At 40.1% G+C, this 24,064-nt stretch overlaps 2 protein-coding genes across 2 annotated transcripts; one reads left to right on the forward strand and one right to left on the reverse strand.

Annotated features, from left to right (window-relative positions):
* Positions 1-2,983: 2,983 nt before the first annotated feature.
* Positions 2,984-10,405, reverse strand: LOC119656700 (alcohol dehydrogenase class-3). Its single transcript, XM_038063207.1, has 4 exons — positions 10,254-10,405; positions 9,723-10,187; positions 9,564-9,650; positions 2,984-3,559 (listed from the first exon to the last, which is right to left on the reverse strand). The coding sequence occupies exons 1-4, from the start codon at positions 10,269-10,271 to the stop codon at positions 2,996-2,998; spliced, it is 1,134 nt and encodes a 377-aa protein (XP_037919135.1). The 5' UTR covers positions 10,272-10,405; the 3' UTR covers positions 2,984-2,995.
* A 414-nt stretch (positions 10,406-10,819) lies between these two features.
* On the forward strand, positions 10,820-23,034 carry LOC119656699 (tubulin-specific chaperone D). The gene is made up of 9 exons (XM_038063205.1): positions 10,820-11,143; positions 17,250-18,091; positions 18,154-18,244; positions 18,374-19,022; positions 19,160-19,385; positions 19,437-19,526; positions 21,208-21,771; positions 21,838-22,181; positions 22,270-23,034. Exons 1-9 carry the CDS (start codon positions 10,983-10,985, stop codon positions 22,858-22,860), a joined length of 3,558 nt encoding a protein of 1,185 aa, XP_037919133.1. The 5' UTR covers positions 10,820-10,982; the 3' UTR covers positions 22,861-23,034.
* The last annotated feature ends 1,030 nt before the right edge of the window (positions 23,035-24,064 follow it).

The following is a 24,064-nucleotide window of genomic DNA, read 5'->3' on the forward strand; positions in this document are numbered from 1 at the left end:
AAAAGCTGTCTGGCGTCCTGACCTACGTCATCGCTCCATCTTAGGCAGGGTCTGCCTCGTCTTCTTTTTCTACCATAGATATTGCCCTTATAGATTTTCCGGGCTGGATCATCCTCATCATACGGATTAAGTGACCCGCCGACCGTAACCTATTGAGCCGGATTTTATCCACAACCAGACGGTCATGGTATCGCTCATAGATTTCGTCGTTATGTAGGCTACGGAATCGTCCATCCTCATGTAGGGGCCAAAAATTCTTCGGAGGATTCTTTTCTCGAACGCGGCCAAGAGTTCAGAGTTTTTTTGTTAAGAACCCAAATCTCCGGGGAATATATGAGGACTGGCAAGATCATTGTCTTGTACAGTAAGAGCTTTGACCCTATGGTGTGACGTTTCGAGCGAAACAGTTTTTGTAAGCTGAAATAGGCTCTGTTGGCTGACAACAACCGTGCGCGGATTTCATCATCGTAGCTGTTATCGGTTGTGATTTTCGACGCTAGATAGGAGACATTTTCAACGATCTCAAAGTTGTAGTCTCCTATCCTCATCGTTTTCGTTTGATCAGTCCGACTCGATGTTGTTCGTTCTTTCGGTTTTCACGCTGACGTTGCCACCAGGTACTTCATCTTGCCTGGATTAATGTGCAGCACAAGACCTCACGCCGCCTCCTCGTTCTGGATGAAAGTAGTCTCGGGTTGTTGTTCCCATGATGTTAATATCGTGAGCGTATGCCAGTAGTTGGGTGGACTTGAAGAGGGTGGTGCCTCTCGCATTTTCATCGGCATCGCGAATCACCTTCACCAGTGCCAGATTAAAGAGGCCGCATGATAGGGCATCCCTTTGTTTTAGACCGTTGATGTCGAATGGTCCCGCTAGCGATCCTGCTGCTTTTATCTGGCCTCGCACATTGGACAGGGTCAGCCTAGTCAGTCTTCTCAATTTCGCCGGGATATCAAATTCTCTCATGACCGTGTACAGTTTTACCCTGGCTGTGTTGTCCTAGGTAGCTTTAAAGTCGATGGAAAGATGATGCAACTGATGGCCATATTCCAACAGTTTTTCCATCTGTTACTGGGGTGAAATCTTTTTGGTATGGACCAATGATGTTCTGAGCTTATGAGGCTGTCTAACCTAGCAAGAGAGCTGAGAATATCTTATAGGTGGTACTCAGCAACGTGATACCCCTGTAATTGTTGCATTGCATGATATCCGCTATTCTATGTATGAGACAGATAATGCCCCGTTGCCAGTCCTCAGGCATTGATTCGCTGTCCCATACTTTGAGCATCAGTTGATGAACCCCTTGGTGTAATTGGTCGCCTCCATATTTAATCAATTCGGCTGTAATTCCGGCTCCTGGTGACTTATGAATTACACGGACTGTTTCTTCTATGCTTGGTGGTGGCAGCATTTGTCCATCGTCTTCAGTTGACGGGACCTCCAACTCGCCGATGAGCATCGAGGTGTATAATGCTTCATCCTGCTGACTTGTTGGTAAAACTCCCGCGCCTGGTACGGCTGCTCCCTGGACTTTTCTAGTTCACAGACTTGTTGGTTCTCCCAGGTTTCCATTTGCCATCGGTTAAGTTGCTTCTCCGCTCGATGGAGTTCGTGATAACTCCCTGCGCGGGCCCGCTTTCTTTGAGAATGCAACATTACTTGGTATGCGAAACCTTAAAAAGAATAAACAGACTTGTTCTTATTTTATCTCCACAACTACTGAATCTGCATCAAGACGTGGCTTAAAAACGATAGCAAGCTTTGAAATGCGAATCCTCTGGACGAATCCAGGATTGTATCGCCAATTGGTTTTTTTTCTATGACTCATAGTGAGCGTTCGCGTTCGATGTACACGGTCTTTTCCTTCGACCATAAACATTTTATTTATATTATTTTAGAGTGAAATCTTAGCTATGATCCAACGTTTATTTCAATACCCTAGCTATCATAGTATTTCAGTTATCGCGATTTTAGTATTTTAAAGAAGAATTTTTCCTCTAAATTAAAGTGCCTGTGGCAACTAAGGAGTTAAGAAATAAAAAAAATACTTTATATTTTTGCTTCAAATTACATGAGAAATCACCTGATATACCGTTTGTCCAGTTGTTTCGAACCATCCTGTATAACACATACACAATAGTTTTATTTACTTTAAAACGCTTGAAACAAAACGCATACAAATAAAGAAACTTTGATTCTCCCTAATACATGACCTAAACGCGAAAAATAAATTCTCAAAAAACAACGTCACGATAAAAGAATAGTTTTAAGTGGATGGAATATTTAATCTAAAAAGAGATCACGAAATTCGGCAAAGATCGATTCCCAAGATGAATTTTTAAGGACAAAACTCAAGGAGATCAACCACATGGAAAGCGATGGAATAGATAGAAGAACTCTACCGGCGAAGATCGCTTCAAAGATATAACCGGGAAATCAAAGCTCTATATATAGCTCCATCGCATACTAAATTATAACCTTTACCATGACAATCAGCGCAATAGGAACTAATTACAAATGGGAATAAGGAAAAATAATGTTGAATGAAACAAAAGCATATTTGACTTTTAATATTGTTGGTACAAATTTTCAGTTCGATTCTTCTGCAGCTAAGCCAACACCAACATCAAGCTGAGACAGGTCAATATCCTCTGTGGTACTACCATATGGTGGTAGCACACTGAAAATAACCCCAATCGGAATACTCTAGCCTAACACAAACCCATTGAAGAACTCCAAGGTAAGTCATACGAACAATAGACAAATTCCTGCAAATGATAGTTCTAAAAGCAGAGCGAAGTATTATCTTAGCCTGTTGATGCAAAATATAACCAAAAACCATTTACGCATGCAACGATTTCATATATTTTTCTCGTATAAAAACTTTTTCAAAATACAACGGAATTCCATTCCAATCTGGTAGTTTAAGATTATTGAAATTTACATGTTTATTGAAAGGAGTATATCTCAATTGTGCTCCGCGTTAATAAACAACTTAAAGTTGAACAACAGCACGAATGCTCTTTCCTTGGTGCATCAAATCAAAAGCTTCATTAATCTTATCCAATGGCATTGTATGCGTAACAAATTCATCGACCATCAGCTTTCCACTCAAGTACTCCTCAACCAATTTCGGTACAGAATCGATACTCTTCCATCCGCCAAAAGCTGTTCCTTTCCATGTGCGTCCAGTTACCAGTTGGAATGGTCGAGTGCTTATCTCTTGTCCTGCAGCAGCAACACCAATGATAACTGATGTTCCCCAACCTTTATGGCATGATTCCAAGGCGGCACGCATTGTGTTCACGTTGCCAATGCATTCAAATGTATAATCAAAGCCACCGTCGGTTAATTCAACAAGAACATCTTGAATTGGACGTCCCTCGTGATCTTTCGGATTAACGAAATCAGTGCATCCGAATTTCTTCGCCACTTCAAACTTATCTGGATTAAGGTCGATACCGTAAACTTTCGATGCACCTGCTGCACGGCAGCCCATGGCCACGGCTAAGCCAACGGCACCTAGACCCCAAACAGCACATACGCTTCCTGGTTCAACCTGAAATTAAAAATTGTAAGATTTCTGTAATGAATGTCATATTTCAAAGAGAATTTATGTTAAGTTTAGATTGTTGTCATGAACATTTCTGAAGTTGAGACAAAAGCTAAAATTATCGGGTTAAAGTTTGACGAGATGCCGCGTAGGCACCAATATTTACCCTTATAAATAAGTGGAAGGTGCTCTGCCCGATCAATTTTCCGCGGTCAAAAAAAAAAATATATTTTTTTCAGTTAGCTCCATTGTATAACTAGAGCGCAACAAAAAATATTGCTGGTCTCTATTGATAACCCAGATAGAATTTAACAATTATTTCCGACTCGTGACCAAAAGATACCCAAACCAGTAAATGAACCTATTAAGTATCAAAGTAATTGAGAAATGGGTACCAACTTCAATACTGACAGGGGAGACGCAGAAATACAAATTCATTATTATGAGCATCGAAAAGTAAACTGTAAGCTGAAACACCGAAGATCGTAGAGAAAGTCTTCAAGACTACTAACTCAGGAAGATGCCACCGGACCCGATAAGTATTAAATGTACCATCATGTTATGAGGAGCAGAAATCCATGGTCCTGTACTGAATAGCAACTGTTAGCAACTCAGACGGGCCTCAGTAATTGACACTGAAACTAGTAACCAAGCGGTCGCTCAATGCCTAGGCACCACGAGGAACGCTTCCTTCTAAGCATAAACATAACGATCCCTTAGTTATTATTTCATCTATTGGTTCATATTCCATAATATAAGGCCGTTCGAGAGACAGCTGGAATTTTTTTACTCGAGACAGACGTTTCAGTTATTTTTTATTAATGAAAAAACGGTCAAATCCATTTACACGTTTAGAGAGGAGGAGGAGGAGAGGATTCTTCCAATTCGAATGCTATGAGTCGGGTCACAGCAGTGAATAATTTCGAAACAGATAGAACTTACCATCATGTATTTGCAAAATTTGAGGAGAGCCCATATATCGCTTACAATTTGCGCTGATTTAAAGATGGTGACCGGGGGAAGGACACCCACTGCAGGTGAGATTGTTTTCATAATGTAATGAATTCGTTGAACTGATTTGATTGCGATGTGTATTACAAGTGAAGGAATTATATAATATGGATTTGAATAAATAGGAAAAACGAAGACACAACCAAACATTCTGTAAACGATTAATGACGTCAATGCTACATAGACTCGAATATTTCTTTTAAATGTTGCACCAAGCTCCTTATAGAAGTTTGTAGTTAACCATCGAGGTATTGAATGCTAAATTGCTCCTTACACATTGACACAGTTCGCCAAAATATGATTAAGACATATTTCTTTCAATGGGCAAATCGACAACGGAAAGAAGTTTTAAGTTGCCTGCAAAAGGCAGGGGAAATTTGATATAGAAAATCAATGTGATAATAATACGCTATGATATCATACGGTTAATACATTTATGCGAACGCGAGAGCTTTGACCCACTATAACTTTATTAACAATTGTAAGATTTACACCGAAATTTTCAGTATTATGTATCTATATTATGTATTTTGTTGTTTGGATGTATCTATGGCGATTTCTTCCCAAATATAAGAATATACTATTATTAATTTTACTTAAACAAATAGCGGAATGTCTCTCTCTCTCATAATAAAGCAGCATTACATTTTTTCTGTTTCTTTGGTCGAACAATTCCTGGGCATGAGTGGATGTTGAGAACTTATCTATATTTTAAACTATTTTTATACCTCTTCCCCTCTCTGAAAAGCCCCTTACATGCAGAGGAGTGTAGAACAGAGGTACAAATTAAGAAAACTCATAAATCCGCAGGGACATAAACAAGGCAGAAGAGCGGTGTCCGGATATGGATGAATAAATCCTGTTCGAATTCATAAAGGAAAAGTGTAATGTGCACGACCATCGAAAACATGGTTAAAGCCTCGTTAAACCTCGTTTTTTAGATTCCCTAACACGTAGAAATCATTTGGTTTGAGATGAGGACTTGGAGCAGGTTATGCAACCGATCCGTACTGTACAACCTTGCTTTGTCGCAACTGATTGCTTCCTGGTTTAAAATACGTTTGATTTGTTCCACGTCAAGACCACATTTCTTCCCATTTAATACGTAATCTAACATAATGGGACAACTTTATAGATTTATAAGTACCGTTACAATACATTTTGAAATTTAAATGAAAAATCGATTTTAAAATTCCGTTAAAATTTGAACAGTTTCGAAATAAGGGTGACCTTGGCAATTGGAATGGTGTCAAATCTCAAATTAAGTATTTGGGAGTGGAAAATTGTGATTTTGTTGGGCATGTCAAACTTTTTGACACAAAGAAACCCATAACTCTGTAACGATAGTAGATATGGTGGTCATTCCATGGAAAAATTTCATTCAAACGAGTATTGCAATCCACCATTAAAATTTGTACGATCATCGTCAACGGAACACCCTATATATCATAGTATTCATAGTGCCCACCAGTCAATTTTCCCCTAAATAAACTGTGAAGCTTGCCGAAGGGGTGGTTGTCGGGTTGGTTTTTCCAAGGGATTTTGAGGGTTATACGTTCACAGAGTTGTTGTCACAAGGCCACAATCTTAAAGGCGAGGTTGTAAGAGAGACAACAAATAACTTAACACATAATGGAGGCATTCAACGATGCTATGTCAAACGGCAAGTCCTCACCAATATGTAGTCAAAATGCTGGTTAAGCGATCGGGATAATAAAGTTCCCGATTACCATCCATTCTTAACATTCTTAATAGGCCAGACTGGTCAATCAATATGATTATGGTATGCATGGTGGAAGGAGTTTTCCAGGTTCAGTGGAGATACAGATACTAGTTTTTATCCACCGAAGCGCAATAGCCATCAGGAGCCCAATCTTCATATCGCCCGATCTACCTTATACACACAATAGAGTAAATCTTAAGAGAATTTTTCACAGAATATAGAGTGGGATTACAATTTACTTTTCGCCAAGCCCATTCTGCGGTTGACCCAATTGACATGGCATTGAAGTTAACTCGAAACACAAAAGACTTGAAAAAACGCAAAGGCACGTTAGGTGTCAAAAATACGTTCAGTTCCACGAGGTAGCGATGTACATACTGGAAGCTCATTGGCTAAAACGAGTGCGCCTGGTTACTTGATTGAGTGATCGGAAGTTGCCTATCAGTAAAGACATTTTAAAGGAGTAGACTACCATCGCGGAAATTCTACAGTGCTCAATTCTGACTCCTCTCTTGCACCTAAAAATGGATTCAAAGCTGGTTATCAAGCACCTAGGGATGATGAATCGTGTTAAGCTCAATTTCAAACATATCGATTACGCTCGAGAATAAGCAACAAATACTAACATATCATATGTGTGTATGCATAAGGTGGGGAACAGGTTCAGCTTTTCAGCCATCAGTATAAAGAACTCTGCCGGGCATTGTTCAGGTCTATCACAGTTTTCGCTATGCTTGAGGCTAACTTTATAATATAATGACCCCTAACATCGACGAAGCCGATCATTTAGAGGAAGGTAAACATAAACTACTGCTTAGTGGCATTAAGAGTGGTCTCTGTGGATCTCCCGGTGAGGCGCGTTGTCGAGTAAAAGAAAATGTATATATTTGAAAAAGGCGAAGAGTATATAGAGGATAGCTGCAAGACAAGAATTATTGAAAAATCGACAGCAGCGGTGGAATAGCTGACAAAGGAATCGCTGGATGCGCACACTGATCATTCGTAATCCAGCGTCAGAACGGCGAAATTAACTATCACTTAACACATTTATTGATGGAATGCACGTTCAATTTAGTAAGGTTTTTACTCTACATAAAAAAAATGAAAACAAGACTGAATAAAAGAGGGAGACCTGTGAAATCACTCACGATGGCAAAAAGGAAGCCGAAAGATAACAATTGAAGGCAGTCATCCCACACTAGGCAAGGCAGAAATCAGCAGAGGATAGGAGACTATACGATTGGAGTTTAGAATTAATGAGGGAGTAGTTTAAAGTCTCAGGAGATTTCATAGCAAAGTTCGTAACTCTAACAAATTGATGACAGTCGAGCCCCGACACTGAAATCCATATTACTTTTTTATAATTGTGTGTCCAAAACAAGCAGAAATTCTTTTCTTTTACCGTACTTTTCAAGAATTATAATCATTGGAAGTTTTCGGCTAACATAACATCAACTTTTTTGTGTAGTGGAATAACACGGGCTTCTCTTCCACATATTTGGGAAAATACCGCCAGAAGGACTTTCGTTGTTGAAGGGAACAGATATGTATTAAGATTTTCTTGAAAAAAATCAACATAGTGTGCGCCGTGACAAAAAGGTAAAAATTTGGTATTGCACTAGACAGGAACGCGGAAACTCACGCAGATCGCAATGATGTCAGAAGTGTATTCCGCATCACAACAGAACTTGCATGTAATTGTAAATCTTTCGATGACTAATCCACAATGATGAACAGCTGAAGAGGCGGAAGAAACACTTCTCCTCAATTCTAAACTTTCCCAGAAGATGGAAGAAGGCAATGATGGTTAAGACTCCAAAGAAGGGCACCAGTTTTGTTTGCCACAACTGGACGGGTATCTGCGTCCTTCCTGCCATCGCAAAGATAAGAGCTAAAATAATCCTAGAACGCATCAAAGAACATCTTGAAAGCGCGATCGACAGAGAGTAAGCTAGTTTGCGCTCTGGGTTCTTCTGCGTTAACTACATCAACACCCTATGGATCACTTTAGTACAATACGTGGAATTTAGATATTCGCTTAACCTGCCTTTCATCGATTTCGAGAAGGCTTTCGACAGCGTGAACAGTGAGTGTATCTGGCAAACTCTGCGCAGGAAGGACATTCCCAAGAAATTACCACTGAGGTAAAATCTCGGAGGATTTTGAGGTCAAAGCAGCGGTTATCGGCGACGTTCTTCATGCTGCCTTATCCGGAAGACGTGGAGGAGTTAAATGAACAATCACATCTTTCATCAAACACCTCGATTACACTAATCACATCTGTTTGTTTTTTCATCAGGTCAAATGGTCCTCGATTTGGGAAAAAAAGCCAAAATCTGAAAAAGCATTTATCTCAACATTAAGATCAAGCTAAGACCTAAACTGTTACTCAAAAGTTCCAAATCTGGATCGGCAATGGATAGATCACACATTAGGGAAGACCGACAATTGCATTGCTGATTACCCCATACAGTGCAACCCACTCTCTCAAGATGGCCGAGGAGTGAATCCATCCCAAGGGCACATGGTGCTAAACAGTAGAAGAGCAATGTGGATGTCTCGGGAAGTCCTGTAAGGGGTTGAAGCACATTACAGCGCACCGTGTATGATGCCGGGTAGGTGTAGTTGACGACAACCATATTAGGGAACGATTTAGAAATTAATGGGGATCACAACCGGAGTTAGCCACTAATATTGTCAGTAAGAAATTCAAAAATAGAAAAGTTTAGAAAAAGGGGATGGTCAGAGGCACTAGGTGAAAAATATTCACAGCAGTAGACATAGAAGCAGAACAAAGCGGAAAATTGATTGTGAAGTGTGATTGAGAATCGAAAATCAGCTCAGCAAAGGGGGAAGTTAACAAGAAATGATAGGGGCGGATATGTTATCTTAGAGAAAAAATAACTAAAATTCATGTTTGAGAGGACCTTTAAAACTCATTAAATATTGCGCATGGAATTGTTTCATTTAAATATTCGCAGAACCCGCAAAAAGATGAAATTAGAAAAGTAGTTGGAGCAACGGAAATAGTAGACAAGATTTCTAGGGTGAATCAGGCAGGGTATTTTTACACGTGTGGATGAGAGTGAGAAACACGAATTGAAAGGAGACAGTATGTGCCCAATATTACTGCTATCCTTTAGCCCGAAACTTTAAAAGTTGAAAGTTCATAATCAATTTTTTTCTGGAAGCACTTAAACTCTTATCAACAAATTGATAAGGTTGAGAACCGAAACTGTATTGCGCAACGTCACTAAAGCAAAAACAGATACTAACCTTGGCTGTATTTAGAGCTGCTCCGTAACCAGTGGGGATTCCACATCCAAGGAGGCAAATTTTATCCAAAGGCGCCTTTTCGTTCACCTGAAAGGAAGGAAGGTATGAAAAATCATTCTATGTCCTCTTGAACTCATATCAGTGAAATATGCGTCTTACCTTAGCCAGTGAAATAGCACAAACCACTGTATATTCTGAAAACGTGGATGTCCCCATGAAGTGGAAAACTTGCTTTCCTTTGCACTTGAAACGTGTTGTTCCATCGGGCATGACTCCTCGGCCCTGAGTGGTTCGAACCTTTTGGCAAAGATTCGTCTTTGGGTTCTTGCAGAATTTACACTCTCTGCATTGGGGAACATACAACGGGACGACATGATCGCCAGGCTTGAAGCCGGTGACACCATCCCCAACACTTTCCACAATTCCAGCGCCCTCGTGTCCTAGGATAACAGGAAAGACTCCTTCCGAATCGAAACCTCCCAATGTGTAGGCATCTGTGTGACATACACCGGTTGCGGTGATACGGATACGGACCTCACCCGCAGCTGGGGGTGCAACTTCAACCTCTTCGATTGAAAGGGGTTTCTTGGGTTCCCAAGCAACTGCTGCTTTGCATTTGATTACCTGCAATGGAAAATTACCAAAATTGTTGGACAAAATTTATTGAAAAGAACTGAGCTGGTTTCTTGCCTGTCCGAAAGTTGACATTTCTAATGGAAAATTTTACAACGAGCTGGGAATGATGACTTGAACCTTCCTGACCGGGATCAGAACAACTTTTAACACCCGCTAACCAATTCAAGATTATAGTAACGTAATAGAACTTACCGGCATGTGTTGCGCGCTCTCTTTCAAAGTGCTGCCATTTAGAATTTCGACAATAACGATAGAATTCAAATTTCGCCATTATTAACCAATTTTCAAAAAGGATCTATTTACCTTGTCTTCATAAAATAGTTCATTACATTTCTCATCGTTCTGAAGAAGATTCTTTTCATTTTCTGTTCTAAATTATTAGTGAAAGCGGTAAATTTCATAGACTACTTTCATAGCTAACTATAACTCATCCAAATAGTGTTGAGGCACAGTGTAGGGTGTAGTTGAAATGTCCTCTCCATAGTCTCTGTTTGGAAGCTCGAAGAAGAAGCGATGCGTGTGCAAAAACGTATAACAGTTCCGCGTATTTTGAACGTACCCTTCTGGCCTAGCATTGAATTCACTTATAGGAAAGTTGTAATTTGACAGTCTAATTGGATTGTGTTGATGTTATTCATATTGACAATTCAACTACAAAGTGCTCGCCTTGTTGTGGTCCACGCCGGTTGCAGCTGTTGTTTTTTGTGGTCAATACTAGACAACGTCGTAGAAATAGTGCCGTGAATTTATCCAGACTGAGTGCAGATAATCCGAAATAGTGAAATGGTCCAGTGTGAAGAATTGAAAGATGACGATCGGCCGTCAAACACGCTGGAATATTTCTCCGAGCTATCGGAAGTTCTGGGTATGATTGACGGCCTCAAGGAGTGTTCGGATTCGTCCTTTGAGAAAGAATACGAGAAATTTTCGGAAATACTATCTAGGTAATGGTCAACTTTTTCTTTAACTCTTTCACTAATGAGGGTGGTATTTGATGATTCATCCCTGATTGCACAACCTCATCTGGATTTGGTTAAAAGTCAATTTAAAAGTTGAAAAAAAAATAAACCTCATTCCAGGAGAAGATTTGGAGTATTCACGTTACCTAGATATGAGCTATGGAGTTTGTCGTGACGGGATCCACAGGCAATATTATTAAGTTTGTTGTTTGTTAAGATTTAGGGTTAGCTGACGGTATTTAGGTGAGACAATAAGAGTAGATCAGTCCCACAAGGTCGGCTGGTAGGCAGTACCTATAAGCGCTGTATTCGCTTTAGTTAGTTAATGACTTCCTTGTTTGTCTTCTTTTCTGATCATTTCGGTGCTGATTTCAGCTAATCATCATCATCACCAAAGTTGCAACAACCAGTTTCCGGTCTAGGCGTGCCTTAATAAGGAACTCCAGACATACCAGTTTTGCGCCGGGGTCCATCAATTCTATATCCCTAAAAGCTGTCTGTCGTCCTGACCTACGCCATTGCTCCAACTCAGGCAGGGTCTGCCCCGTTTTCTTTTTCTACCATGGGTATTGCCCTTATAAACTTTCCGGGTTGGATCATCCTCTCCCATATGGATTAGGTGGCCTCCCCACCGCAGCCTATTGAGCCGGGTTTTATCCACAACCGGACGGTCATGGTATCGCTCACAGATTTCGTCATTCTGAGCATTTGTGCTGAGATTCGATTCACTCTTTTTAAATATTATATTCCTTTGTAAGCTTCTGGATATTGCAAGGGTGCCTATTCCACAGTGAGAAATTGACCATTTATTGGATATTGGGAAATTATTTCGTTTCAAGAATATGGAACCGATAAACTTTTGCCACCTTTCTGACTAATTTTTAATTTGGGAGTTATAAAGCCTTTCATCGCTCTCGTTCGCACTAGGTCGGCTGGGTTAAGCTCCCGAAATGTCTGTCAGTCTCAAGTGATTGAAATGCTTCCTTTTTCCCACAGCCTCCAAAAATCCCACCTTCAGAGGTTAACTTCGCGGTTGTCCTCGCTCTTTCATCATCATCATCAATGGCGCAACAACCGATATCCGGTCTAGGCCTGCCTTAATAAGGAACTCCAGACATCCCGTTTTTGCGCCGAGGTCCACCAATTCGATATCCCTAAAACCTGTCTGGCGTCCTGGCCTACGCCATCGCTCCATCTTAGGCAGATCTGCCTCGTCTTCTTTTTCTACCATAGATATTGCCCTTATAGACTTTCTGGGCTGGATCATCCTCATCCATACGGATTAAGTGACCAGCCCGCCGTAACCTATTGAGCCGGATTTTATTCACAACCTGACGGTCATGATATCGCTCATAGATTTCGTCATTGTGTAGGCTTCGAAATCATGTAGGGGGCCAAAAATTCTTCGGAGGATTCTTCTCTCGAACGCGGCCAAGAGTTCAGAGTTTTTTTGTTAAGAACCCAAGTCTCCGGGGAATACATAAGGACTGGCAAGATCATTGTCTTGTACAGTAAGAGCTTTGACCCTATGGTGTGACGTTTCGAGCGAAACAGTTTTTGTAAGCTGAAATAGGCTCTGTTGGCAGCCAACAACCGTGCGTGAATTTGGGAATTTAGTCATCGTAACTGTTATCGGTTCTGGTTTTCGACCCTAGATAGGAGAAATTATCAACGGTCTCAAAGTTGTAGTCTTCTATCTTTATTCTTCCCGTTTGACCAGTGCGGTTTGATGTTCGTTTGTTGGTTTTTGGCGCTGACGTTGCCATTATATACTTTGTCTTACCTTCAATGATGTGCAGCCCAAAATCTCGCGCTGCCTGCTCGATCTGGATGAAGGTAGTTTGTACGTCTCGGGTCGTTCTTCCCATGATGTCGATATCGTCAGCATACGCCCGTAGTGGGGTGAACTTAAAGAGGATCGTACCTTTTGCATTTGCCTCAGCATCACGGACCACTTTCTCGTGGGCCAAGTTAAAGAGGACGCATGATAAGGTATCCCCTTGTCGTAGACAGTTGTTGATATCGAACGGTCTCGAGAGTGATCCTGCTGCTTTTATCTGGCCTCGCACATTGGTCAGGGTCATCCTAGTCAGTCTTATCAATTTCTCTCGGGATACCGAATTCTCTCATTCCCACACCTTGAGCACAAGTTGATAAGCCACTTGGTGTAATTGGTCGCCTCCATAATTTTAATATATATATATTTATTTAACCAATTCTGCTTCCATCCGTTCCATCGGCTCCTGACGACTTATGGTTTTTAAGCCGATGAATTGCACGGACTGTTTCTCCTAAACTTGTTGGTGGCAGTATTTATCCGTCGTCTTCAGTTGGCGGGACCTCCAACTCGCCGATGTTCTGGTTGTTCAGTAGCTCATCAAAGTACTCAACCCATCGCTCCAATATGTCCATTCTGCCGGAAATCAGATTTCCCTCTTTGTCTCGGCAGGATGAGCATCGAGGTGTATAAGGCTTCATCCTGCTGACTTGTTAGTAAAACTTCCACGCCTGGTGTAGTGGCTCCCTGTACTTTTCGAGTTCACAGACTTGTTGGTTCTCCCGGGCTTCCTTTTTCCGTCTGTGAAGTCGCTTCTCCGTTCGACGGAGTTCGTGATAAGTCTCTGCGCGTGCCCACGTTCTTTGAGAATGCAACATTACTCGGTATGCAGCATTCTTCCGTTCTGTTGCTAGCTTAAATTCATCGTCAAACCAGCTGTTCCGACTCTTTTGCGGCTGGGTACTTGGCTGTGTTTATGATAACGTTCTTCAGGTGATTGTGAAGATCTTTTGTTGATGCTTCATCTCCAGGATCTCTGTTGACTGCGGCTATTGCAGCATCCATTTCCTTCTTACAGGTGTTGCGGAGGTCTGTGTTGTGAATGGCTTAAGTGTTAACTCTCACCTGTTTGTCAGAGGGCATTCTCGGTGGTGTTGTTATTCGAGCTCGGAGCACCATGCCAACGAGATAGTGACCCGAGTCTATATTGCCTATATTGCCCCCCGCGTATGCTGCCCCAGCCATCGATACGGTTTTTCCTAACCAGAATCTTACTAAGTCTCATAGATTCATTGGTGCTTTCAACGTTTTGACAATAGTCCAATCTTCAGGCAGCCCTTGCATGCCTGCTAGTATTGTGCTTGCAGTAGATGTTGCAGAACTCTCTGGTCACCTTCCGGTTGGACCGGCCTCAAGGAGATGTTGAAAATGGCACTTGAGGTGTTCTAAATGCTCAGATTCAGTGGAAGACGCAACCAGAAGATCATCCAACAACAAAAGTGGAAGTTTCGCAGCACAGAGAAAATTATTCTCTGAAAGGTTTGCATTGCATTAGGTTTAGGGACCATATGCAATTACGAAGACCAACAGCTGTCTAAAGGTCTACAATTATCTTGGTTAAGAAATTCTTCGAATTCTCTCCGCGCAACTTTGGACTAAAAATATTAATGTGGTGCTGAACATCGTGATTAATGGGCTCAGAGAGACTACACTTGATTTTGCGGAATTTTTGTAGAAGTGGGTGAATACGGCGTTCGATAAAATGTTCCAAAACATTAAAGAAGAGTGTTAAGCGCGTACGATGAGATACTCCCTAATGGCCTATGGAAAGTTTCGAGGTCAATGAGGGACGTGTTGTGTGGATCCAATAGCAATTCATAGTGGCACAGGAAGTCTGCGCCTAAGATGGGAATACCGATACTTGCGATAATAACATACCAAGGAAGCGCATGTCGAAGCTTTACACCCATGTCTCCCTGTAGCCATACGTGCGAATTCCGGCGGCAACGCCTGTATCTGTAGTGGTGCCGACTCAAGGGGTAGTAAATCGTCAGGCGGCGTGGTGTTGCATTTCGAGTAGCCGTCACCAGAGCTCCCGGCGAGGCTAGCAGTGTAAAGAAGCAGTAAAAGGGCTGGTATATTTTGTGGCCTTTTCGGCGAACTTGTGGTGGTACAAGTACGTCCGGGTACTTGCCGAAGGTCTTGACGACCAATTCAATCGCCCTTTTAAAAAGATCATGATCTATTCCGTCTCCCCTAATGCAAAACACCTACTGCCTCTGTCAATTTAGAACCGATGGTTATCAATGCTGCCACCGACTGCTGCATCTGAGCCAGGTCGTGGACCTGATGGATTTTGCCTGCGGTGTCGGCCAACGTGTCCAGAGTCCTCCAATTCACTCATATCAGAATGGCCTGTGTCCTATTCACGTTTTTTCATTCGTACATAGTTAAAATTTCAAAATATTCCTTGACATATTCAACTACGCCGTTCATATTAGTTCACTTCAAATCATGATGAAATCATTCACGTTGACGTAAAATACTACTTTCCTCAAACATTTCGAAATTTTGTATTATGTTATTACTTACAACGGCTCTAGGATGAACTTAAGAGGCGCTTTCGGGTAAATTTTTAAAATAGGTAATATGCTATTATTAACTTTATTTGAGTAGATATCGTAATAGGATGCATTTTGAGGCCTAGATTTGTGATTTTTTTCAGATTATGCGATCCGATAAGTTCTAAGAAAAAGAGCCGTTAGACTTTTCAGGGCCTACGTTTTACATCCTCACACCTCATATTTCACTCAATGTCAGAAATAAGACTAGTTTCGAAAAGCGGTAATTAAGCCCTTTCATTTAATACCCCACATGACTATATTCTGTGAAAAAAATGTTATAGCCCCTCCTTTCGAATGTATCCTCCTCCCCTTAAACTCAACAGAAAATGGCGCACTTGCTGTAGGCACAAAGATTGACAAGCCACATATTCCCTCGAAAACCATTCGACAAAAAAAATAATAACGAACACTAACGATATGGAACGCCACCATTACATGTTGTATGCATTGCTTTTCTAAAAAAAGCGAAATCATTTCTGCCATCAATGCGCTCAAGTGAAGCAAAGTCGGCTTGTTCCTTGCAGCCTCTGCAGTTACCGTATATTTGCTACTTTCACTTATGCCTAAATCCTGTAAATCTGAGATCTTTCCCAAGGAATGGGAGGAAGGAATGATTGTTAAGATTGCAAAGGGCACCTGTCTTGAGTGTGGCTACTTACCATCGCGAAGATAATGATTAAAATAATCCTGGAATTCTTCAAAGAACACTCCAAAGCTTGATTCCCAGAGTGCAGGGTGGTATCCGCTCTGGATCCTCCTGCACTGACGATTCCTTCAGATCATCATGGGGTAGTGTGCAGAGTTTATATCCCCACCCCATTTCTTCTTTATCGATTTGGATTGGACTTTTAATAGCGTCAATAATTGTGTACCTGCAGGGCCCTACGCAGAAGGACATTCCTGAAAAACTAATACCTATTATCAGAGCTTCATACGATGGAATATTAAATTAAAATCTGGGAGGAATTTGAAGTCCAAAGTCCTCCACCGTATTCGTCGGCGGCAGTGAAATTAATATCACTAACCCATTAAATCTACCTTCGCTGGTTTGCCCAAAAAGTTGAAAATGCAGGTATCTCAACACCAACATTAATTGAGGCTGTCCCGCGCAAATGTTCTCTTTGTGCTCCAAGCTCCAAGCTTTCATCAGTTCATGTCCTGCCATCGCGGCATCCTCTACCGACATAATCTCAAATGGAAAACTTCCTTTGTCATACAGGCCAGACACCCGAAGACATGTTGATGAGAAGGCTGAAGTAGCAGCAAATAGCTTACAACATTAAAAAAGCATCAATGCCATTGTTGACTATGTTATACAATGAAGCCCATTGCTCAGGATGCCCGACGGGTGGATCTCCCTAGAGTCACATGGTGTGGAACATTTGAAGAAGAGTCCGCGCTTCTCGGAAAGTGGAAGAAGCTCAAGCGCGGCTAATGGGTTGCTACAAGGGCATTTGGCGCAAAACAGTAAAGGAGGAGTGCGAGCGTCTCGGGAAGATGGGATGGTGGGGAGGCTGTAGGATATTTCAGGTTACCGCGAAGGATAGCGCGTAGGTGTGGTCGACGCGTTATACCCCACCAAGTTGTCAATGGCAACCATATATATATAAGTTCGTTTCTCTAAATATTATCTATCTTATTGTTTAAAAATTATCTAATTCTAATGAAAATGAATTTTACGTCCTAACAGGTATCAAGAACAGCCCCATTTACTAGATGCCCACTTAGACGTCCTTATCCAAAAGCTTCTGGATTTAGTGCGATCTCCTCAAAGCCCAGAATCTCTTGTTCATCGAAGTTTCAAATATTTGTATACAATTTCGAAAGTTCGCACCTACAAAGCTTTGGTTAAGTTCTTGCCTCACGAACTAACTGATTTAGAATTCGCCTTAGATCTGCTTGAACGCCAGGATCGCAATGATTCGGAAAACTGGGAGACACGATACATGCTCATAGTTTGGATGTCAATATTAGTTCTCAATCCATTCCATATGTCACGACTGGATGCTTTCCCCAATTTATCTGAAACTAAAGGATTAGATCAACCAAAGTCAAAAATGGAACGAATCTTCGATCTGTGCAAAGAGTACGCCGAACTTAACGATACTTGTTCGTCAGTTGCAGCATTTCTTGCGGCGAAGTATTTCATTCGAGCTGATATTAAGGATATTTTCTTGGAGAAATATTTGAACTGGGTAATGGAAAATCATAAACCATCCACGATAGATGCAAAATATGGTGCACTTGCTTCAGTTGCAACAATATTGAAACATGGAAAACGAGAGGATTTGCTTCCATATGCAGATCCGATCCTTAAATGGATTCTACTCTGCAATTACAAAACAAGTTCTGACTTTCTTAAATATAAATATTATGTGAAAATTGTTCAGAGGTTGGGTTTGGTCTATTTGAAGCCAAGATTGGCTGCCTGGCGATATAAGAGAGGAAAGCGATCGTTAGAAGCCAATTTGATGCGTAACAGCAACAGCACACATCAACTTGAATTCAGCAATGAAATTATTGAGGAAGAAGGTGAATACGGCTGATGTGTTCATAAATATAGAAAAATACTACTTTTAGCTTTTACTTGGCAGGAGACGAGGAAGAGATTTTTGTACCCGATACAATTGAAGAGATTATCGAGGAGTTATTACAAGGTTTGCGTAGCGCCAGTAGTGATATAAGGTAAGCACTTCCATACGATTTTATAAACAGTACCAATCAAAGCTTGTTGGCTCTTAATATAAGCATATCATTTTGCACCCTACTACATAAGAGATTTTAACAATGCTGATGTGGAAAAATAATTTCCAGATGGAGTTCTGCAAAAGGACTAGGACGTGTCACAAATCGTTTACCAAAAACTCTTGGCGATGAAGTCGTTGGGTCTGTAATCGACATTTTCGATCCGTTAGAGCCGCACGAAGCTTGGCATGGAGCCTGCCTTGCTATTGCTGAACTGGCAAAACGTGGTTTACTGCTGCCTTATCGGTTAAAAACAATGGTACCAATATTAATGCAGGCACTGGTTTATGACGAGATGAGAGGTTACATGTCGGTAGGACAACACATACGCGATGCATCTTGCTACATGTGCTGGGCGTTTGCACGGGCTTATGATGTTTCTGATTTGCAACCGTTCATAAATCAAATCGCTACGGGATTGCTAACGACAGCTGTATTTGATCGTGAAATAAATTGTAGACGAGCCGCAGCGGCTGCTTTCCAGGAAAGTGTGGGAAGATTAGGAAATTTTCCGCATGGAATTGATATATCCACAACTACGGACTTTTATACAGTTGGCCTACGTTCGAATTCATTTCTGCAAATCAGTGATTTTATTGCACAATATGAAGAGTATACGAAACCATTGATTAACCATCTCGTTGACAAGAAAATAAATCATTGGGATACAGCTATTCGAGAGTTGACTGCGAAAGCATTACACAATTTGACAAAGAGGGTACGTATTAGGACATTATAGAGAATGAAACAAAATAAAGTTTTATTGAGATTTATATTTGCCCGATAGAGTACAATATGTAGTATTATCATAGCGTAATTCTAAAAGTCTGAATTTCAATTGAATTTTTATTCCAGGCGCCTGAATTCATGGCATTAGAGATTTTGCCGAAATTATTTTCTGCCACAGATGCGATAAATATCAACACCCGGCATGGTGCTGTTCTGGCCATAGGGGAAATAGCTTTAGCATTAAAGAATTTAGAAATAGAACATGCCACGCCGAATAAATACCTATCCAATGTCATAGTAAATGATCTTAACAACTTGGTTGCAAAGTTTCAAGAACGTGATCAATTCAGAGGTGCTGTTTCAAAACAATTTACTTAAAAATTCTAAATCCATTTTTTTCTAGGAATGAGTGGAGAAATTATGAAACAATGCTGTATTGATTTCATAGCGAATTGCAGTCGCGCAATAATTCCTGCCAGTGATAAATGCATTGGTAAGTTAAAAGTAATTATTTTTAAATTTCTTTTATCTAATATGTTTGCAAATGGCTTTTTTATATTGATTGGGATTGCGTTTCTAGCAGTATAGTCAGAAACTGCTGGTTACAGCACGGTGCATATTTCTATAATTTTTTTTCGATTTGATTCTTGAGATGGACAATTGAGCTATGGGTTCAGATGTTTGACACAAATATCATTTAAGTCTCTCCAAATAAAAGGTATTAAAATTGGACAATGCCTATAAGATCATATTGTTATTACTTCAGTTTAGTTTCAAGTTAAATCACATTAGGGGTGTATCATCGTCCACTTTTAAGGCTTCTTTTATAGTGGCTAAATTATCCTAAATAAAGCAAAGCGCATATGCGGCTTATATTTTCACGGAGAACTTGATATTACGTGCGCCATGAGCATATGGTGCCTAATCCTATGCCTTCCTGCAAAGGTCATATTGTTGCATTTGCCAAAATTTAGTGATAGCATAAGTTTGTCACACAAAAGGCTGAACTTTGATGTCTTGTATTAAACATTTCCTGTTACTTTTTTCATTCACTTTGATTAAAAAACAATAGTCATCTGCAGCCTTGAAAATAGCAACAGGCTGGTGGTATATAGGTTGAACAAAATTGAGTTGGAATTGGGTGAGTCTATATTTTGTTATAGTGGAATTGCAGCTTAAGAAACCGATTACATTTTAAAATCCACAGGAAGGTCTCCATGGAGATAATATATTTACTCAATATTAGTTTCAGAATGGTTCTCCACTTTTTCGTTGGCATTTTGAATTTTTCAATGCCAGGTCTGGACCTTTTCTAATCATAACTTCTGTTTGGACGACAATTTATTTGCTCCACAGAGATCCAGTCTGTACTATACTATTTTATAGTGAGTGCGAGATGTTTTGAATTCATGGGATAGCGTTAGTATACAGATGGTTGCGGTAAAGCTTTAGGATTGTACTGCGCTTTAGGGAGATTAAGATTAAATCCCTTTTAGAGCCATTCATTATGTTATGTTAAAGTTTTAGACGCAGGTGCTGAATACAAAGACTTAACCGGTGTTATAGCTGCTCAGGCAACTTAGAAGCCACTTCACCCTCTCAGTTTAACTGCTCGTGGAATGTCAATTTTATTTACTGATTTGCAGACGAAGCATAACGAAAAAATCGCTTGGAGTGGCCATCATGTATTAAATAAACTTGTGTCAATGCTAAGAAAATGTTTGCGCGTCTCGAACACATTTTCCGGAATGTTTTTTAGAAACTAGGTATTTTCAGTGGTCTCCCTATTTTTCTCTTGAGCTAGAAACAAAAATGTCTAGAGAAGCCAGATCAGGATCGCGCTAAAGTTTCACATGTTTTTTTGATGTCGTTTTGACAATGCAAGACCCTCATTTGCCGTCTTTTGAAGATTTCCTAACAGGATCCTGAGTTCATAGTAATCCCGGTAGGTACGATCTCATGGTGGGCAATGACCTGACGTCAAAGAAATCAATAGACACGGTGTTTAAATCTTCGATTATAGTGTGCAACTGAATTGTTTACAACTTATTGCCCCTCTCGTTCTTTTTTAATCATTCAGGTGTGATGTATATATTGCCACGTAGAATTATGGACTGACAGCCGCTAAAATAACTTTAAATCATTTTGTTAAGTTTAAACTGTTTATTTTACAGAATCCTGGCAACAAATCATCGACAAATGCATCATTAATAAGAGCGCACAAATTCGCGAACCCTCCACAATAGCTCTCGGTTTATTTTGCAATGCTTACTACACTCCAGATCAAAAAATCATTCAAAGAGAGCAAATAGTTGAAAATTACATTCAAGGATCTGTAAATGATCTCGAAGAACATATCCGCATGGGATACCTCAGTGGGTTAGGAGCATTCCCTGACTTCATGATCAAACCGAAACTTGAATTAGTAATAAATACATTAATCGCCCATTCATTGCTCCCATCCGATGTTCCACGTGTCCTCGATCCAACGGATAAGTTTGTTAAAATAGAGAATGAAAATCCTATTACGAACGGATGGTCGGAATCAAGACGAGATAGTATTAAGGCACTATCAAACGTTGTTCAAACCATTGGATTTGCGTTGAATGATCCACACTCAATTGCAAATTCAAAACTTCTGGATAAAATTTTTGCATGCTACCTTCGAGCTCTCGAAGAGTATACAATTGATGACCGCGGTGATATTGGGGCGTGGGTTCGAGAGGCGTCTATGTGTGGTAAGTAATTATTAAAAAAATGTGGTTTTAGCCCAGCCTTGGTAATCAAATATTATCTATCGACAGCACTCTCTAATTTGGTAACAAATTGTCCACACAACTTGTTAGAATCAAATTTGGTCCATGAAGTCATGACAAAATTCGCACAACTTGCGGTTGAGAAAATAGATCGTACTCGAGGATTGGCTGGAAAATTATTCTGTAATTTAGTTCATGCAAAACCCGAAATTCCATACATTCGCAATCATGATAAGCTGCGGGAGATTATGCCAGAGGATAGCTCGAACGTCTTATGGCTTTTCGCAGATCACACTTTTCCGTTGTTTTGTTCAATGTTAGCATTACCTGAATATTCGCAGCGGATACTTTTAGGACTTAGTGCTAGTATCGGACAATTGACAGAATCTTTGGTAAGTGATATACTGGCAACAAATTTTATAACAATTTTCATCTTGTCGTACCCTAATAATGGCATTTGTCTCCCTCTCCAAATTTCAGATAAAATACTCATCCACATCACTATTCCAATTTTTACGATCTCATCCGAATGAAATCCCGCGAATTTGTAAAGAAATAATTAAAGTATTTGAGGAAAACTCTATGAATGAACGTGTTACCTATCCAATGCTTAATTTCCTAGACATCCTATTAAGTTCAGGAACCATAAATTCCGTCCTTATGGACGACAATTCAAACTTCGCAGATGAAATATTCCGTTTAGTCAACATCGAAGTGAAGGGACATAAGAAACTCTACAAAATGATATCAAGTATAAATGTGTTTGCACAACTAATTCAAGTACCACGTTTATGTACGAAGGTTTTCTCGAAAATGTCCTTATTTTTGGGGTTAACTCATGTTCACATTCGAAAAACCACGGCAACGAAATTGTATGAAGGTTTAGTTTTACATGGTGATGCTTGTGGGATATCCGAGGAAAATTTGGATCAAGCGTTGGCGCTGCTTTCGGAGGTTGACTGGGGTCAGTCATTGAATGAAATTCGTCCAATACGAAATGAATTGTGTAACTTAATCGGAATCAAAGCTCCAGTCAGCGCTGCTACAGTAGCTGCAGGAACAGCTAAGTAATTTATTGGTCGAATGTTTGTGATAATTTTACTATAAGTGCTGAATTGAATCTTTGATCAAAATTTTTTTTACACGCCCTAGACATAAAGCATTTAATTTCACATTTAAGAAATTCGTATGTATTTTATATTGTTATCCTAAACATTATAATAAAGTATTTAATAGAGCTTCAAATTTTTGGGGGTTTTTATATTCCTAGAAAACGAAAATGTCCCGATCATCTCAAAGTTGAAATTTAATTTATGACCGATTTGTTATAATGAAAATATTGTTTTGGTTCATATTCGTCCAATGCTGAGTTGAATAATATCCGGATATTGGTGGAAGAAAATCAATTTTATGTGGTGGACAGGAAGAATCCTTCTAGGTACACGTCCATTATCTAGTATCGAACCTCGAAAGAGTCTCCTTCGGACATGCATCATTTATTTGAAAGACTTACCATTCCTCTGATTGAAGTTGAAATTATTGAAAAATATAAGTTCCGTCATATTACAGTTAAATTGAATGCAATAATCAATTGTGTATTGGAAAACTCGAAAGCATGTTTGTTGTTTGCCTTGAAGTAAATAAAACCCCACAAGTCCAGTCCTAACTGACCCCTATGGTTCCTTATTTGATACCCCTGATACCCTGTAGAGTTAATTCGTTCAGCATCATCTGAGTTATAATCCTATGGAGGAAGTATTCTGCAGAGTTGAGAGCTCCCTACTTTAATTCAAATATGATACATAAGCACATGTCAGCTAAAGATGCGATAGATATCCTTCTGAAATACAATAAGATCCTGCCTATATGTGATTTTGGACATTGGTTTAGAGGAGCTTGACTTTATCAATTTTTCCATCTCGTCACCAATGCTACAACTATTGTGTTGGCATTGATAAGATCTCCATGAAATTAAGACCTCTATGAATGAAAGGCAGGACTGATAAAGAAAGGAGTAGCTCCTACAATCAAGTATGTCCCAACACTGCACATATTAGTCAGCGATTTTAATCCGGAAAACTGGCCTTTATTAATTCTTTTAGAAGCGAGAGTAGAAACAAACACAACGCCACCTAGAACTCAACAAAGGGGGAGACCCATAACCAAATAAATGGCTTCCCAATGAGATCTTGACATGCCCTTGATCATGATCATCGTCAACGACGCAACAACCGGTATCCGGTCTAGGTCAGCCTTAGTAAGGAACTCAAGACAT

This window comes from Hermetia illucens, chromosome 5 (genome assembly GCF_905115235.1).
Source record: "Hermetia illucens chromosome 5, iHerIll2.2.curated.20191125, whole genome shotgun sequence".
Taxonomy (NCBI): domain Eukaryota; kingdom Metazoa; phylum Arthropoda; class Insecta; order Diptera; family Stratiomyidae; genus Hermetia; species Hermetia illucens.